Source organism: Monopterus albus, unplaced genomic scaffold, assembly GCF_001952655.1.
Source record: "Monopterus albus unplaced genomic scaffold, M_albus_1.0 scaffold6.1, whole genome shotgun sequence".
NCBI lineage: Eukaryota > Metazoa > Chordata > Actinopteri > Synbranchiformes > Synbranchidae > Monopterus > Monopterus albus.
In genome coordinates, this window is record NW_018127886.1 from 5288871 (window position 1) to 5306505 (window position 17635).

Below are 17635 nucleotides of genomic sequence, written 5' to 3' on the forward strand. Positions count from 1 at the left end.
ACTCTTTCTGAACAGTTTTCAGTATATGAGGTTATGATGTGGCACAGCTGACTTCCAAACACCATAATATTGCTTTTAACTCTGCTTGTAATGTATACTTATGTATTAATTAATAAGATGAGATCCCCAAGTCTAGATAAGGTTTGGAGCTATTGGTTCCAGCTAGTTCTTGGACAGGAATGTTTTGTTATAATTTACCCTGTCAATCTTGCATGTATTTTACATGTAATTTCTGTACTTACAAAAATATATAATGTACTTAACATTTGTCATCTTTGCTTGTCCTACAGAACATAGGGGTAGCAAAAGCAGTAGATACTGTTCTAGCTGGACAGGGAGAAGAACAGTCCCTGGGTATTGTATTGACTTTAGTTTAGACTAGCAATACAACTGCACTGTTACTCTTCACAGAGTCTTGACCCTACCACTCTTCACAGAGTCTTGACCCACCACAGATTTATTTATTTATTTATTTATTTATTTTTTAACTTGCAGAAGATGGTTTTGTGCCTGACACTCAACCCAGATCTTGGAGTAACGTGTAAGAACTTTGAAGAAATCGACTACCACCTGATTAGTCAATGCTCTCATTGGTAATGTTGCATGTATGGAAATAGAGTGCATAAACATCTTTGTGTTCAATTTCTAGATCTTCTAACTGCAACAAACTGTCAGTTTCTGAAATGCTAATGATGCCCACACAGGCAAAAAAGTCTTTGCCAGGACCTGGTAAGCAACTTGTCAAATATCTTCACTAATTCTAAGATGTCACAAAATGTTTTGCATATATGAAAAGTTAGTAACACACAGACAACCTAGCTTTATTAATGTTTTTTTTTTTTAAGATGCTCATTTGAGTTTGACACAACAGCAGGAGTGCCTCTCCTCAGCACAGAGATTTTCGGTTCCAGGCTCAGGCCCAGTCAGCCAAAAGCAGCTTTGTACCAAACTCAGGGGGTACCTGCAGCATATCATCAGAGAGAAGAACCAAGACTGTGCACCACAGGAGCCAGCTGTGCCCCAGAGACACAAGTCTGATGTCAAAGAGGACTCTAGAGTCAGAAGTTCTGCAGACCAGTGTGTATCCGCACTGTGTCCTTCCAAAAAGCAGCAGGCCAAGAGAAACATCCTGGACAAAGAGAAGAGCAAAGGGCAGATGCCACTGGTGGTAGATTCTACTGTGAATAAAGTTTCAGTTGAGGCGTCCACAGCCAAAGCTCTGCAGGACAGAACACCACTCAGCATTAAGGGTGAAATTAACAGGACCCTTGTAAGCAAAGAGAAGGTATGAAATCTGCAAGCTTTAAACAGCTAAATGTCTATTCTGAGCAGTGTTAATTTAATCAACAAAAACTATAACAAGACAAAAATAAAATGTAACTGATAATGAAAGGTACTACATCTTTAAGAAAAATAAAACTAAAACTAAACTATAATGTGAACGAAAGATGAATGAGCATAATTACCATCTTAATTCAGTTTTATGTATCTGTGGTATCATGAGCTGTTTCTCACAATTACTTAAATGGTTTCCTCAACCATCCATAATGTCTCATATATTCAGTAATGTTCTGTGACATTTTTCTGATGTTACCAGTTCTTGAATAAATGGGTTTTTGAACTAAATTAAAACTAAAATTAATCGGTATCGGAGACTCAAATGAACACTGATTCGAGGGTTTTTTATGTTGCATATTGTGATTCTAACATCATCTGCTGTTTCTGCTCAGAGAGATTCAGAGGTTGCAGGTAGCATGGTGAAGCTCATCTCTAGTCGTTATAAAACCCAATCCACAGCAGAAAATGGCCTTCAGAGCTGGATTCCTCCTCATGTCAAAAGGTATACATTGATGGTAACAGTGCTACAATATGTTGCATTGCTAATATATTCATACAATATTTTGTGTTTTTGTAATAGGCCGGTCTTCAATATGAGCTGGTTATCCATCGGTAAAGTAAGTGATCATTACTTGAGTTATGGTGTGGAGCAAATTGAAGTTGCTTTCTGTTTGGTTTACCAAAGATGATTTTTATCTGCTATAGAAAGATGTATCTGCAGCTGTAAGCTTAATGAAGTCCAACAGTAACGCAAAAAGAAACTCTATGAGTCAGAGGTAATATAATTCAACTGAAAACCTTTGGGGACATTTAAATATTTCAGTGGATTTTAGTGAATTTAGAATGCCTTTAATAACTTTTTTTTGTTGAATAGGAAAAATGTTTTTGAATTCAACGTTGATGCACCATTGATTATTGGGGTAAATACTGTTAATCTATATATTGACTTAATTTATATATATTTTTGGATGTATTATACATGAGTAATTAGTATGCTACATAAGTATACTTTATTGCCCTTTAGGGAAAGGACAGGCCCTTCTTTAACACCTCTGCCACATCTAGCAGGTAGGTCTGACATCTACGGGTTCATTTATCAAAAAATTCAACCTTTACAGCAGTAACAGGATATTGTATTAAAGTCTAATTTTATATTCCCCATGTTGTTTGACAGTGGCATCAATGAGTCCTCAGTACTCCGCAGCACAACCAAGAAAGGACAACCTGTGGCAAAAGTATATGTTCATTGTACATTAGTCTTTTATTATAGGCAGTAAATGCTGTTACAGAGTCCATGTCTGTCTGTAGACGCAGTATGTGTATACCTGTCCTGAATGTTTATTCTGCTCTTTTCAAAAAGTTATGACTTAACACTTAATGCTGTATGGGCAGGAGTTATGCAGCAATCAGACTGAAAATTCTCATCCTCTCTTCTCTTTGACCTTCTCTTTTGATCTATCTGTCTCTGTTTTTGCTGCTACCTGTGTGTTGCAGGAGAGGCGGCATGAGAAGAAGCATCTGTTTAGTGACACTGATACAGACCATGCCATGACGGAGGTCAGCTGGCTGACTGAGTCGGCCAGAAAACCCAAACCCAAAGTTATCAAATACACCAGGCAGGCACCTGCCAAGCCTAAAGCTATATCACTTCATACTTCATGTAGGCCATTAAAGCTACACAGTCATGCTTTCAATCTGAAATCCCATCATATCAAAACTGGATATTGATACAATTGTGTAAAGACATAAATATTTCCATAAACAGAATGTGTTTTATTTAATTACAGATGAATCCCCAGATTTACCCCCACCCTCTCCAAAACATGTGAAGGAAACCGTCAAACCCAATAAGGTAATGCAGCATTTTTGTTTTTGGTTTGGTTTTTTTGTTGTTGTTGTAGTTTTTTTTTGCAAATAATGGGTTTTAAACCTGTGATGCACTATTCCAGTCAGCCACAGTGTGTCATTGTGTCTTTAGAAAAAGCCCACTGTGAAGGAAAGGGTGGAGCAGCCAAAGGAGACAGTGAAGCCAGCAGCAGCCCCCAGCAGACCACTTGCAGCAGGTGGGAGGCCCAAGAGAGCTGCAGCCACCTCTACCAAGAGCTACAGGGAGCCAGATACTGATAACAGCGATTCTGAGAATCCTCCTGTTCCCAAGGCAAAGACTTCCCTATATTATATCACTTTCTCTTAAAACACTGTTGAACAAATAACATTGTGTGTGCACATTCCTATAAGACTACGTTTGTCCTGATAAGAATGTTTTATCGTCAGTATAGCATAAAAAAACTGTTCAGAGTGCTAGGTCTCCCCACCCATACAGTACTTACAGTACATACTACACACCTTGGTCTCATGCTATCTTAAACACAAAATTAACTACTCAGTACAAATTTCAAGCAAATTGTGTCAATATCTTAATTAACCACTTGTGCAACAGCAACCATTTAAATAGGTTTTTTTTTTCCTGAACAACTGAATGGTAGATTTAGTTGTGTGCCAAGCAAGTACCTGCAAATGCTTTACTTTGAGCACAGCGTTTTAAACAGGTGGTATAAACACATCAAAATTTGATGTATCATACATACATGGCATTGGGAGCACTGACAAAAACAATGTCTGTTTCTAAGTAATACTGGAAATGCAGCAGTTAATCACAGTGCTGTTGAAAAATGAATAAAACGGATGCTTTTTTTTGTCCCCTAATAATAGCACTCCTCCACTGATCATCTGGAGAATACTGAGAGAAAACACACGGCTGCTCAAGTGACAAAGAAAAAGACTGCTAGCAAACAACTAACCAAAAGCCACATGAAGCGAGAGAGCAACCATCATAGCAGCCGGTCAGAGTCAGAATCTGTGTCAGAGCAGCCACCTAGTTCCAAGGTAACTGACTTTATCTGACATGATCCTGATCAAATGATTATCTATTCTGCTTGTCTCAGAGTGTATCAGAACTTATTCACATACTCAAACTGTAATGAACTTAATTAGCAATTTGCTCTATTCTAATATAGGCTCTGTTTGCATTTGTGCTGTGGGGCAGTATAACTGCATTTGTTTAATCATCACATTTTAATTAGGTAATAAATCAAGCTAGGGACCATGGTTACAGTAGCATCCAGCAAAAACAACTGCATCAAAGCCTACAGTAAACTCACCAGATAGTTTTAGTTTTTCCTCCAAGCATCCTATGGTTGTCAGTGGGTCCTTAAAAAGTCTAAAATCCAGTAATTTGTCAGATTAACTTCAATTGTACTTTGGGAAAATGTTTAGGTGATAAAATAATGCTGCCTATGGTACATTGGTGCATTTAGTGCTACGTTGACATTCGCAGCGCAGTGCACTATGTGCCAGAAACCCTGAACTTTGGAATTTTGGGTTATAAAAATGCTGGGGTCATATGGGAACTCTGAAAAACAGAAACCTGCAAACGTGTGCCATGAAACAGTATTGTTCTGTATTAGCACTGGGAGTGTCACAAAGGTCCTGCCCAGTGAACCTCACTGGGCCGAGCTGATCTACACCAACAATGAAAACCTAGGTGCTGTGGGCTTTTCACAGTAAAAGAAAATGAATAGTCAGCTGATTTTTCATCATATCACAGTTTTTTTGCCAGAATGGGTGTGAAATAGCTCTTAAATTACACTCAGTGATCTGAAACAAGGTCTTAAATAGCCTTAAATTTAACATGATGAAACCTGCAGGAACCCTGATTATAATTTTGTTTTTTTTCCCACAGGGGGAGAGTCAGAAGACTTGTCCCAAGGTTCCAGAGGTAAAGAAGAGAAACACTTCTGAGAAATCCACAGATATCTACAGGAGACTGGACAGCAACAACCAGTCACATCTAAATAATGAATCTGGGCTCAAGGTGGGAACCTAGCCTTCTATTTAGGTTAACTCAGCTTAACTTTGGAAAGTGTTAGGCTATGTGAATAGAGCATATCTGATGATTCATTGTGGTTTATTGTGACAAGGAATTGTTAATAATCTTATGTGGACAAAATGATTTTAAATTATGTAAAGACAAATACATGAATATAAATATTATGACTATATGGGACACCTGCTACTGATACTCCTTATAGAATGTGTAGGAAAATGTGCTGGTTTGTGCAAAATGATATGGCATGAGTCGTGGTCCTGAATGTGCACTTGAGGGTTTGCTCATCATCGTATATAACAGAAACACTGTTTTTCAGAAGCAGAGACCTGAGAATGTTTCTGAAGAAACTTTGGGGTTAAAAAAGAAAAATGCCATCCCTATCCAAGAACAGATGAATGCGTTGAGGGATTCCTGGGCTGCTCACCAGAGCCCTGTCTGCCCATCCACTCCTACCATTGAGAGGATGAGATGTAAGAATCTGTGGGAAACCACTCACCAGCATCAGTTCTACTGCAGGCATTTTCTCTTTTTGATATCAGATAGTATTTGTTAAATGTTTCACAGTGTTTCAAATGGTTAATCATAGTGGCTTCATATTACTTACAAGCCCTTTTAACCCTTTATATTTGTTTCCCATCACTGACAAACATACAGTAGCTTTTGCATGGATTCAGCTAAATTGTAGTAGATGTTCAGTGAAACAATGTTTGGTTTTCTTTTAGTGTAGAAACAGTGCACCGTTATTTAACTAGTGCCTGGCTTTAGAGATTGTTCAGGGGGGTGGAGTGTATGAATTCAGCAAAGCCCTCTTGTTGCCAGTCAAATGTTTGTGATAAAAGATCACTTTTATTTTCAAAGCTAGAAAGAAGATTTAAAATTGTCCAATCTAGAATGGATATGTGTACAAAACAATATTCTTGATCCAAAACCCAATTTGTTGCAACAGTGTGACGTAAAGCATTTACTTGGCCTGTTCACTGTCAGTTATTAAATATTTTGTATTACAAGCATAAAACAGTCTGTGTATGTTTGCACTAGCTGCATTTTAACCCTGATGATGAACATTATGTAGAAAGTTTAAAACTATTACATAAATAGCTTTCTGTCTCTCCAGCCTTGTAACTGTAAATTGATATGTAGAAAAGAATGTATATATTGACCTTTTTCACTCTGGCCAACTTCTGAGCCCAGCTGTCTGAACATCTGTGCTTATTTTGGACCCACACAGCTGCTGAGAGGTCAGCCCCAGCCTTGGATTTGACCTGCTCCCCTCTCCTCACCCCGCGGGGATCCCCGCTCCCTGCCTCCCCTGACCCTGCCTGCCAGGTCACACCCTCGCCAATCCTGCTGCGACCCAAACCTTGCTCTACACTCAGCAGTAAAGGAAATTTGAAGCCCTCTCCTTTCTACAATGTAGAAAAAAAGCACATCTCATCCAAGGCTCAGTCCATCCGGTCTGTTGCCTCTCTCCCTTCACTAGGATGTCCAGTCCCTGCACTTGATCCTCCCATTGGACCTGATGCAATAGAGGTAAAACAGCACCTCTCTAACACCTTGTGGTTTCTGTGTCAGCAGTTAGAATCATATTTGGAGTGTTTTAATGTAGCATAGACTCCACATGCTCCTTTTTACCTTAATATACAGTATGCAGTCAGTGTAGTACAGAATACAGTATGTTATGGCAGCTGGACTCCTCAGTTGCAGCTGGAACTCATTCCCTGGAATTTAACATGTCTAAGTGAATCACACCTTTGCACTACATGGAGGTCACTGACATCATTCAGTATTTGTCACTTACAAGAGTGATATGAATGGAGGTGTGAGTTATTAGATGAAGTCCTTAAACAGCGAATGGCATACTTATTTCCAGCCATTTAATATTAAATCCTGGGTACCTCTAGATTAGCTTTGCACCCTTCCAAATAATTCCAAATAGTCTGTAATTATTTCAGAACGATAAAATCAGAGAGTCTCTTCCTAAAAATGAGAGGATAGTTTGTGAACGCACACACGTCCTATTGCCAGTGTTGTGTTGCAAGTGGACAGCACAGTGAACTGCAATGGCATTAATTAAGTTGAATTACTCCTCTACAGACAGATAAACAACGGTATATGCACCGATGAAAAGATATGTAACATTCTAAACAAAGCAGGTAGTTGAGAAACTCCATATTTTAACTGGCATAATGCAGACATAGTAACTTCTGTAACCTTACAACAATTCTCTCTACCCTTACAGAAACAGCACATTAAAAGACATGCAACATGTGGTTTTAAACTTACCGTTAAGTCCCACGGAGTAGTGGAAACATCACTTCCTTTCTAGTAGCTCCAAGGTTGGTAAATCCAACCGGTGGTTGCTGCGTCTTCCCCCACACGACCACATATAGGCCCAAAGTAGTGAAATTAATTCCAATAGGTGCCTGGCACCAACAATAACATTGTGGATCGTTAATCCGCTCATTAACCGGCAACATATCACATAAGGTAGACGCACTGGCCTCAAGCAGTCAAAACAAACAGGTACTGTTCTCCAGGAGAATCCAGCGTTGATGAGCTGATCATTCACCTCCCCAGGGAGCTTCACTGGCTGGCTGATCAGATTAAACCCAGTCAGGTAAAACAGTGAGTCCCTGTACATGACCATTCCTGAGCATGCAGTAACCTCAGGCCCTGTATTTTTCTCCACACCCTCTGGACACAGTGCAGCAGCAGGAGGTAAAATATATTCACAAAACTGTGTGTGGTCAAAGAATTCTGCTTTTACAACAGCACTGGATGTCAGGCAAGCTCACATGAATGTGCAACTGCCTGGAGATTAAGACCATTCAAGGAGATCCTTAAACTCTCACATATAGTAATATGAGAAAATGCAACACTTGCCTCCCTCAACAACTATTGGTGAGCTTTGATTTTCTGTTTTAAAGCAAGTTTAAATCTCCAACTGCTCAGCTACTACCAGTTGTTAGGAGTACTAACTGAGGTTAGGCCTGTCTGAGGGGTGAATAAATGAAACCAAATCTGAAGCGACCATTGGAGAACTTCACTTTTCCCTTATTAATACATCATAATTATGTAGAAATAGTTGGAATTACACTTGATGACAAATGAAGTAGCATGATTGAAGTGACCTACTTATCTCCAGTCAGAGCAGATAATAGTGTTGCACTATTATCATTTTACTGGCTCTAATTCATTACGGACATAGTGATTAGATAACCACTAAATGAGTTGAAATTAATATTTAATTTTGTCCATCATTCTCTCATCACTTTCTGCCCCCCTTCATTCCTTTGTTTTCCAGATAAGTCCAGTCCAGCAGTGTGTATCCCCAGGACCTCAGTCTCCTTTGTCCACTCAGCCCCTGCTGACTTCAACACTCTTTGAGCTGGACAAACCGTCCATGCCCTCTCCTCCTCAGTTGCCATTCCCAGAAGACAGTGTCAATCATGGCCACCATTACGACTATAGTAAAATGTCTTCAGTATCCCAGGTTTTATTGAGCCAGTCATCCACTGAGTCATCAGTATGGACCAGCAGAGTTAATGACAGCCCCACTGCAGTGCCGCTTGTGCCTCAGAAAGCAGAGGTAGGAAGGGCTTTACTACACTCTGCTTTATGATTGTGATTGATTGGATGAATGGGAGCACTGCTAGACCACTAATGAGTTACTGAGATACAAACAACTAATCCATTATTCTCCAAACTGACAGAAAACACCACCTTCAGACCTAGAACTAAAGTCTGCAGAGCTTCATGTATCAGGTAAAAGACCTTTTGTGAAGAGCTTGGTCCTTCATGGGCATAGTCTGGATTTCCCACTTGTTACAGTCATTCCCAAAGACATTTGCCCCCTATATTTAACAGGGTTACAATTAAGTATAAAATTACATCTAATGAAATAGTCATTATGAATCACTGACAGGTTTTAGAGGATGTCCCTTTGTTAGAAAGCAGTTGTGTAATGGGTAATGTATTATGTTACAGGACCCAGTCGCAAGCGCCACATCTCCTTGTCCAGTAGTTCTGAAGAAGAGGAAAAGGAAGAAAGGAAGAAAAGCAAGATGAGAGGGCAGCGATCTCCTCGGATGAAACCAAGGAAGTTGTTCAAATCTTGTAAGATGCAATTTATATTTAAATTTTGTCAGAAATTACACAAAGTCTGGACAGAAACACTTGTAGAGATCTCTGCTCACTCATGCACAATACAAAACATGAAAATCTGAAAAAACATAAAATATGCATTAATCACACAGTATTATGAATTTTAGCAGAAGTGGATGTCTCTGTTATCCACAGTCACTAAGGTGTCTGCTGAAGGTGAGGTGAGTCAAGTCATGTCTAGTCCCAGTCACGTGGTGGATGGAGACATGGATGAGGATTTGGAGTTGCCAGAAACTGCTGTAAACCCGAGTAACCTGTGTCAGCAGTTTAACTCGGCGCTAAAGCAGAAGTTCCAGGTAGGACTCACCGTGATGTACATTTATATAATCTACTGAGCATGACAATATGCAACAGTACCTGCATTACTGACACACTACATTATGGGGGATATTTACAAAGGCTTTGTAGCTCATTCTTTGGCACTTACCAATGAAATTGTAGGTGTTCTTATTTAGCTCTTATTTATAAGAGTTGCAGTTGTGCTGGAAAAAGAAGAAAAGAGTGACTGAGGAGTTGCATGTTTGTTCTCATGCAGTATGTATTTTAAGGTGTTCCCATTCTGTGATTTAAAGTATAGTAAAAAAATGGAAATTTATACAGAAATGAATTTACTACCACAGACTGATGGCTGCAGCAGAAGAAATTACAGGTCAGGAGAAAGGTTTCAAATTTGTGGCACTGCTGTTGGCATGACAACTACTATTCATTTGAAACTTTGCTGGCATTAAGAACACTTAAAGCAGGAGAGGTTGTTTCTAAATTGCATCTCTGTTTCCGGGATGCCAGAGGAGAATGTGGGGGAACTCTACAGGCTTTTAGGTCATTCAGTTCCTCAGCTACTGTACAAAATGAAAGACATTTTGACTGGCAGAAGTCTGTGTGATTACGGTTTGAAATATATACGTATATGTTTCTTCAGCCAGTATTACAGTTAGGTAGCAGTAAACATACAATTTCTTCTAGGCTCCATCTTGGTCCACATACTGTATGTGTAATAAAGGCACCAGGTCTTTATAGGTAAAATGCATTCAAATTAACACTGCTGCATCTCTGTTGATTTACATAAATAGTGCTAGTAAATACACAGCGAAATTGAAAAGTTACCGTGACTCAGTATTTTGTACAGCTCAGTAATTTGCGACAGGATTAGTAAATATCTCCTTATGTAGTTTCCCCTTTTCTAAGGCAGTTTCAAAAATGTCTTTTAACACCACTGAAAAGAAGAGCAGAGAATATTGTTTTAGACCTGTTCTCACAGCTTGTCTTGAGCACGTTACTCCTCTTCTCAGCTGTACTCTTATAATCCTGAGCCACTGAAATGTTGTGAAAATAATGGCCTTGTTGAAACACTATCTGTTACATATGTTTGTATTCAGATTCGTCACAAGATGATGGAGGTTTACAACAAACAGTCTTTGAAGACCATCCAGCAACATGTCTCCTCTCTCAACAAAAGTGTTACTAAATACAGGTCAGTTAGTATGTAATTAGTGTAAACAAAACTTAAAACTGACTTTACTATTCACTGATCTCACTGGCTAATAGATTACAAATGAATGTGCAAATGTGATTTTATTTTTTTACCATCAAGATTATTAATTTGATGGCTGCTTGCCCACCAGTGAATTTGTTAGAGACAGTGACTGCACAGTCTACAGTCAGGGGTAATTTCCCAAAGCGGTTTTAAGTTTACTCTGGTACATTAAGTACTCGTGTTTTCTTGGGCCAGTGCTGCTGTATTCTGTCCTGCAGTCTGAAAACACACATTTTTCCATTTCATTTTAGATTTCTACTTCACTGGTTAATTGTTTTCCTTCTGTACAGGACTCAGAGGCTTGAACACATTCAGAAGGTCCTCTTGGAAGAGATCCACAAACTGGAGCAGAATGGCACTGTCCTGAAAAACATGGAGAAAGACCTGACTGTAGGTCACTCTCTCATCTCTTTGCTCTCTTTCTGTTTCAGGCTCGCTCTTTCTCACCCAGAACACACACTCTCTAGCTATGGAAAGTAATATTGTACAAACATCTCACCTTACAGTATTCTCTGAGATGTGATTGTCACTAAATGTGATGGGTTGTTTGTGTTGTTTTGACCAGTGATCAGTGTTTGGTCTCTGTTTCTTCACAGACTTACTGGAAAGAGCAGGTTGTGGCTTTCCATTCTTACCAAGAGAAGGAAAACAGAAGGTGAAATTTAAGGAGAGAAGAAGTTTGTGTGAACAATACAAGAGCCATGTTGTTGGTCTGATACTGTTTTCCTGACACAACCTAATGTAAAATGTTGAATAATACAGCATTCCACATTTTCTGGATCGTTGTTCACATGGCTTGAATGGGAAGGTTTTTCCTTAAGTTTATTGTTAAAAGCTAGCTGTGCACCCTACATGCTTTTTCATATGACTAAGTTCACTGATGATTATTTGGAAAACGTTCCCTTACTATTATTTACTGTTTCATTGAGTGCAAAAGGCCATTCTAATTTGTACAGTAAACCAATTCAAAGTTAATGGATATGGGTATGCAAAATATATAAAGATCATAATGGTTTTTCAAAATTGAAACCCATGATAGTATTAGATTTTTGTTATGTTTTATGTTTTGAATTGACCTTTATAAAAGTTTTGAGATGACCATGACCATTGTACCTTCTGTCGCACAACATGAAGTTAAGCCACTTCTTGAAAACACCTGAACTTGCCAAGTAATGTAATTGTCAAGTAAATCCAAGGTACAGTTTTTTGTTTCCCATGTACCCTTTAAGCCTGAAAAATATTTGCACTTTGCTTTATGCTGTGTGTTCTCTCACCTTCTTCTGCTCTCCCTCATTTGGTTGCATGGCTGTCTCTTTTTTCCTCCAGAAGTGTGACCCTGAAGAATGCCCTCCAGAGTAACTTGTGTCCCACTTTGGAGTATGAACAGAAAATATTCACATCGGAGGTCTGACTTCACAGTTGACATCTGTGCCTCTTTGTGTTACTTAAATGTTACACTGCTAGTTAACTGTGTAAATCCAGTGCTCAGGTAGCTTTGAAGCATATTCATTCACACTTCATGTACTTTTTAAAAACAGAACATGTCAGTTCTACCTATTAACCTGTCTGCTCATTTTAGGCTGAATGGCTTTTAGAGCATTTTGCTTATCTTGTTGTCTCCTTTGTCTCCTGCTTGTCCTGAATCTCATATTCTGTTTTACCACCCTTAAAACCATGCTCCTCTGCCTACTGTTTTCAGATGTGCCTGATAAGAAAAGACATGAAGTCAGTTCAGGAGAGACTACTCAGCGAAATGGTGAGTTGACACAACACTGGTTAAATGGATTAGACCTTATGGCTTTCAGTCTCTTCCATTTTGTCTTTCAGTCTGTCATTGTGATCTGTAAGGTTTTAAATTAACTGTCTTACCTGAATATTCCTATTGTTTGTAGCAAGATGAGGAGATCCAGACTATGAAGAGGGGTCTGCATGCTTTCTTTTTCCCCGATGCAGCCAGGTTTTGAGTTGAACAGTGTTCTGCCAAAGGTCTCTGCACTATAAACAAGGTTGGGTATTTCACCTCATGGTGCACACTGTGCTCTGTACTTCAGCTTTGCTGAGTTCATGTCAGTGTTTGCCTGAGGTGTTGATTTTTTCCAGGTTCTTGTATTCTGCGGGAATGTGTTTGTTTTATCCTGACTTTGATGTGTTGTTGCTATATATTTGTTTCTATAAGACATGTTATATTATTCTGATATTTATTATTTAATGGCATTCATAGAATCTATCATTTTCGTATTCTTTGAAAGCAAGTACAGGTATAACAAGGCTTTTCCACTCTTGGTACTGTGATGTTTTTAATACAAATTTCTTATTTATTATTGTAGGTTTGTTAAAGACTGAAAAATGCCTGGCTAAATATTTAAAATGTTAAATCCATCAACTGTTTTAAATAGTTTTTCAACCCGATTCTTAAATGAAAATAAAAGTTTTTAAAAATGAGATAAGCCATTCTTAAAAAAGACCTTGTATTTTGAAGACAAGTAGTGCTTACAAAGGTTTTTCGCTTTTCAGTGAAGACACTGTTGGTCCCATTCAAATTGACATACTGTATATACAGTTAATATAAATTCATCCCCAGTACCACCACCCCCCGACTGCAGTCTTTACACAGTCCAACTGACACACTATTCATCACTTAAGAAAAGGTGAAGCTGGTCACATGCACAACTTCTTCCCACAACATGGATTCACACTGCCGTGTCAAAGGAGTCCATGGAATAGTACAAAAAAAAAAAAAAAAACCCCACCGACTGAATGACGACTGAATGACAAAATTGTTTTTCCTCCACTCTCGTCCTGAGAGTCAGAGGCTCCACCAAAGTCCTCTTTCACCAGCCAGCTTTCCATGTGGCGACGTCCAGCAGTCTCCAGGACACACTGCCGCCAACATTATTGTCATCTTCTCTCCCACACCCATGTCCTCATATTGATGATATGATAGTCAAGGGTGCTGGAAGAATGCTGAAGATGAAATGTCTCCAGGCTTTTTGAACTGTTACCGCTGAGCAGCTTGTAGCAGCTTCAGAAAATTTCTTAGCCCAGCATTTCTTCACAGAAGAAACTCCCCGCTTTCATGGCCGGTGGAACCTGGAGAGACAAACGTGCGGAGAAACAGTGTGTAAATGAGATCAGTAGAAATCGTGAGAGCAGAGGGTGCTTTTGTCATCAGACTCAATCAGTCCTATGGGGCTATTTTTAGCACAGTCGTTAAATGTGCCTAGATGCTGGACATGTACTCTCCCTATCCTCCCCCTTGGTTACTCGCATCAAGTACCCCTGATTTGCAAATAAGCTTAGCCAAGGACATCGTGGCATTTTGTCCTTTCTCTGCCTGGAAGAACAAAGTCTTAAGAGGACCCCCACCCTCCTGTACAGAAGCACTCCCATCTATCTTTAGCTCCACGGAGCTCTCTCTGGGAGCAAGGAGAACTAAATTTAGACAGCAGCAGCCTAGAATAGAGCATGCATGCCTTCCCAAACTCAGACCGCACACATACATAGACCACACCTCAGAATACTGACCGGGTGAGGTGTTTGCTTGAGGCATGCACTTCCATCTCGGTGCTTTTGAATTCATTCAGCTCTTTTCGGATTGCTGCCTGCAGGTAAGAGAAATAAAAATCGACATTAGTGCATCCTGAGCGACTGTGACAGCAGGAGGAAGGAAAAGCTTAGTCTGACTAAATCTATTAAAGGTAGCAAGGGGTTTAGTTAGATATACTGATAAGTCTTAATGAGCAATAAGCCACAGAATTTGTGAAATTTTATAAATAGTGACTATACTTGTTTTGGTGATAAATCCAAGTGATTAGTGGCAGGTCATAAATAGTGAATTCTGCATGCCTGTCTGTGGTCACACAAACACACCTTATCTGCTGCTGAGAGCCGAGTCCAGGGCTTGTCTGCTCTCCTGTCATAGTCCTGAGCTTTGGCCACCTCCACGTAGTCACTGAAGCGGATCAGAATCTTTCTGTCTCGCAGTTCATCTACTGTTGGCCGCTGGTTGAGCTGGAATACACATGAAATGGGACATTTGTTGCTGGCTCCTATTAATTTTCAATTATTTTTCATGTCCTTAGTGCTACAGTAGGTGTTAACAAGAACATATGCTTCTAAATACAGTTTGTAGAAATTTTTCAGAAGATGGTCTACCTTTCTGTTTAGTCGCTGTTTGATCTCCCTCCTCTCCTCCTGCTCTACCTGGTCATTTCTCTCTGGAAAAAGAAAACATGATAAATTCATACTACTGTATATCAACAAGTAAACTTTTTTCTTAAATATTAATTACACTACAGAGTATTCATTATAACGATTAATAAGCATGGGTCTATAACCCATTGTGTGATTAAATATATTTAAATTCAGTAAAAAAAAAAAAATTAAAAAAAACATTGTATAAAACATTTCAGATGTATCATCATGTCCCTTTACAGAATTGACCCCAAGGAGGAAATGTGCAGTCATGTGTTCCTCTACTCCTGAATAATGTTTTTACACTGGGCAATCTGTGGTGCTGTTATTAACGCATCGGTTCCCTCAGTTTAAAGGTGCTTGATAAGGACTTTTATACATATATATATATCTTTTTAAACTGTAAATATCAGTATTCCCGTGAAGTGTTTGAACCTACGTTTCAGGATGTTGCGACTCTCCAGCTCCTCCACATTCGGTCTCTGGCTCAGCCTCCTACGGAGAAACACCAAAACCACGTTTTGAACCATTCTGACTTCAACTTTTCCCTGTCCTAGCCTCTGTAAACCGGGTGTAGTTTCTTCACCGTGCGCGTTCTCGAAAGGAATCCCCTATGTCTCCATTTGTCATCCAAACCGCGGCTGTGTTGCTTCGGCAGAGGCGCTCCCCACATCTGGAATAATCAGAGGCGTGATTCTCCGGTTTGAGAATTCTCCACCAAATTATTTTTCGATTTCAAAATGCTGCCTATTAGGTGCGGCTGTCGTATTGCGCTTCCTCGACACCGCCGCGGCAACACAGGTAGGCTCCTCAACTCTACTATCTGCCACGGAATACAAGCGCTTTTGAGCTGGGTCGTGATGGGCTTCTGGGGCGCGACTCCCCCCAGTCTCCCTAGTTACTGCATAAATAATTAGTGGTGGGCGGAGCCTAGGAGGTTCCCTCTCACGGCATCCCGAGCCTCCTCCTGTTGTATTCTGGGCTACTGGCACAACAATATTACTCATGCCGCTGCATTAGGCTATTTTACTTTTAGTCATGTGAAAGACACTTTTTAAAAATGAATGTAAAGGATTTCCAACAAGGAGTAGCGCATTTTATACGTTTAAAATACTGTTATCATCTAATAGCCTACAATTCCAATTTTTGCCATATGAAAGTTTTTAAACATTCATATCACATGTACATTTATTTCAAGCTGTCACATTCCCTCACCATCAAAGCATGGAAAAGGTCTCCAAAACCCAATGTTTTTCCAGAGTCCCCTGTGCATGTGTATTTGTCATACTTTGTATAAATAATAAATGTAAGCTGCACAACAGGACTCAGCTCCAGACAGCATGTGGCACAGGCCACAGCACAGCTCCAGAGGTTGAAAGGACAAAGAGGGTAGAATGCCACCAAGCAGCAGGACTCTCTTTATCTCCTCACTCCAGCTAGCATTATCCCCTTTATAGTTCTGCCCCATAAAAGATCAAAGTTAGGTCACATTTTGAGACCCAGACAGGCACAGAGCAGTCCTGGCTGCCTAATGTACCACAGGGTAGTTACTCACTGAATTGCTAATACAACTATTTTAATCTTCTAAACTCTGTTAATATATTTTAAGAGGGATTTGAACTAAGTTAAAACCAAATTTGTGTGTCAACAGATGCTACCATTCTCAACAGCATAATGCAATAGGCTAAACATTTGCATTAGCTTTGTTTGTATATGCTATTTGCTTAAATAAAACAACACTGACAGACAAAAGGAAGCAGAATTCACAGAAACATCTACTGTGTAAAGTGTTATTTTCAACCCCTCCCAAACACTTTCTACTCTATGAGCACTGCCAAGCAGCCGTTGTGTGACTAGACATCCAAGAATAGCATGAGGAATAACAGTTCAACTCCCAAATTTGCTTCTGAGAAATTAGATTAAAAATGGAACATAAACAGCAAGAATGTTGTCTACAACAGCTTTTTACTCAATCACTGTTTGGGAATTTGATAAATTTGTCCCTATTTGCATTTTATTTATGGGGGGGGAAACACTGTCCAAAACAGAAAATGTTTTTATTGTTGGTCTTTCTTTTACCTCCTTTGTGTTTTTGATCAAATCAGGCATGTTTTATGCGACTATCTCAAAATCAGGTGGAGAACAGCTCAGCTCACTTTTGCTTCATGACTGATAAACAAACCGGGAGACAACGTGTACCCACAGCCCTCGCAGTTTCATTTTAAGCCAGTGAAACAGAACATCACTTCCAAAGCTCCAGCGAAAACCACCATCCTCTGTATTACCGACCCAGTCACCGAGTTGCTTAGCAACAAGCTGTGGTATCTTTGAGAGAATAGTCTTTCTGCAGAAATTCTCACTTCTCCCTAGCAACACATTAATGGAGATTTCACTGTGACACACACAGCTGTATGTGCTTTACAGAGAGGATCGCCAGCTGTTTTTAGAAACAGACCATTTGCTTCTTTGGTCTTTGTCAGTGAGCTGAATAAATCAGAGATCAATGTCAATATTAA

General features: G+C 39.5%; 2 protein-coding genes across 7 annotated transcripts in view; one reads left to right on the plus strand and one right to left on the minus strand.

Annotated features, from left to right (window-relative positions):
• Nucleotides 1-13666, plus strand: part of sycp2 (synaptonemal complex protein 2) — a 19875-nt gene extending 6209 nt beyond the window's left edge. For 2 of the 5 annotated variants that reach the window (XM_020615690.1, XM_020615657.1), the window contains 27 exons: nucleotides 291-354; nucleotides 496-541; nucleotides 650-729; nucleotides 846-1285; nucleotides 1731-1840; nucleotides 1919-1955; nucleotides 2044-2114; nucleotides 2213-2258; nucleotides 2363-2406; nucleotides 2513-2573; nucleotides 2833-2998; nucleotides 3126-3190; nucleotides 3317-3496; nucleotides 4051-4224; nucleotides 5081-5212; nucleotides 5544-5697; nucleotides 6456-6757; nucleotides 8532-8816; nucleotides 8941-8992; nucleotides 9215-9343; nucleotides 9527-9687; nucleotides 10768-10862; nucleotides 11216-11315; nucleotides 11522-11580; nucleotides 12252-12330; nucleotides 12625-12681; nucleotides 12818-13666. In XM_020615690.1, coding sequence (XP_020471346.1) covers nucleotides 291-354; nucleotides 496-541; nucleotides 650-729; nucleotides 846-1285; nucleotides 1731-1840; nucleotides 1919-1955; nucleotides 2044-2114; nucleotides 2213-2258; nucleotides 2363-2406; nucleotides 2513-2573; nucleotides 2833-2998; nucleotides 3126-3190; nucleotides 3317-3496; nucleotides 4051-4224; nucleotides 5081-5212; nucleotides 5544-5697; nucleotides 6456-6757; nucleotides 8532-8816; nucleotides 8941-8992; nucleotides 9215-9343; nucleotides 9527-9687; nucleotides 10768-10862; nucleotides 11216-11315; nucleotides 11522-11580; nucleotides 12252-12330; nucleotides 12625-12681; nucleotides 12818-12889 — 3261 coding nt within the window. In that variant the 3' untranslated portion in view covers nucleotides 12890-13666. The remainder of the gene's footprint in view (nucleotides 1-290; nucleotides 355-495; nucleotides 542-649; nucleotides 730-845; nucleotides 1286-1730; nucleotides 1841-1918; nucleotides 1956-2043; nucleotides 2115-2212; nucleotides 2259-2362; nucleotides 2407-2512; nucleotides 2574-2832; nucleotides 2999-3125; nucleotides 3191-3316; nucleotides 3497-4050; nucleotides 4225-5080; nucleotides 5213-5543; nucleotides 5698-6455; nucleotides 6758-8531; nucleotides 8817-8940; nucleotides 8993-9214; nucleotides 9344-9526; nucleotides 9688-10767; nucleotides 10863-11215; nucleotides 11316-11521; nucleotides 11581-12251; nucleotides 12331-12624; nucleotides 12682-12817) is intronic. The other 3 variants (XM_020615663.1, XM_020615670.1, XM_020615679.1) reach the window with 3 other exon arrangements.
• Nucleotides 13667-13693: 27 nt separating this feature from the next.
• Nucleotides 13694-17635, minus strand: part of phactr3a (phosphatase and actin regulator 3a) — a 32187-nt gene continuing 28245 nt past the window's right edge. For both annotated transcript variants that reach the window (XM_020615721.1, XM_020615711.1), the window contains exons 8-12: nucleotides 15559-15614; nucleotides 15081-15142; nucleotides 14796-14936; nucleotides 14451-14527; nucleotides 13694-14015 (exon numbers count right to left, since the gene is read on the minus strand). In XM_020615721.1, the coding sequence (XP_020471377.1) occupies nucleotides 14000-14015; nucleotides 14451-14527; nucleotides 14796-14936; nucleotides 15081-15142; nucleotides 15559-15614 (352 nt within the window). In that variant the 3' untranslated portion in view covers nucleotides 13694-13999. The remainder of the gene's footprint in view (nucleotides 14016-14450; nucleotides 14528-14795; nucleotides 14937-15080; nucleotides 15143-15558; nucleotides 15615-17635) is intronic.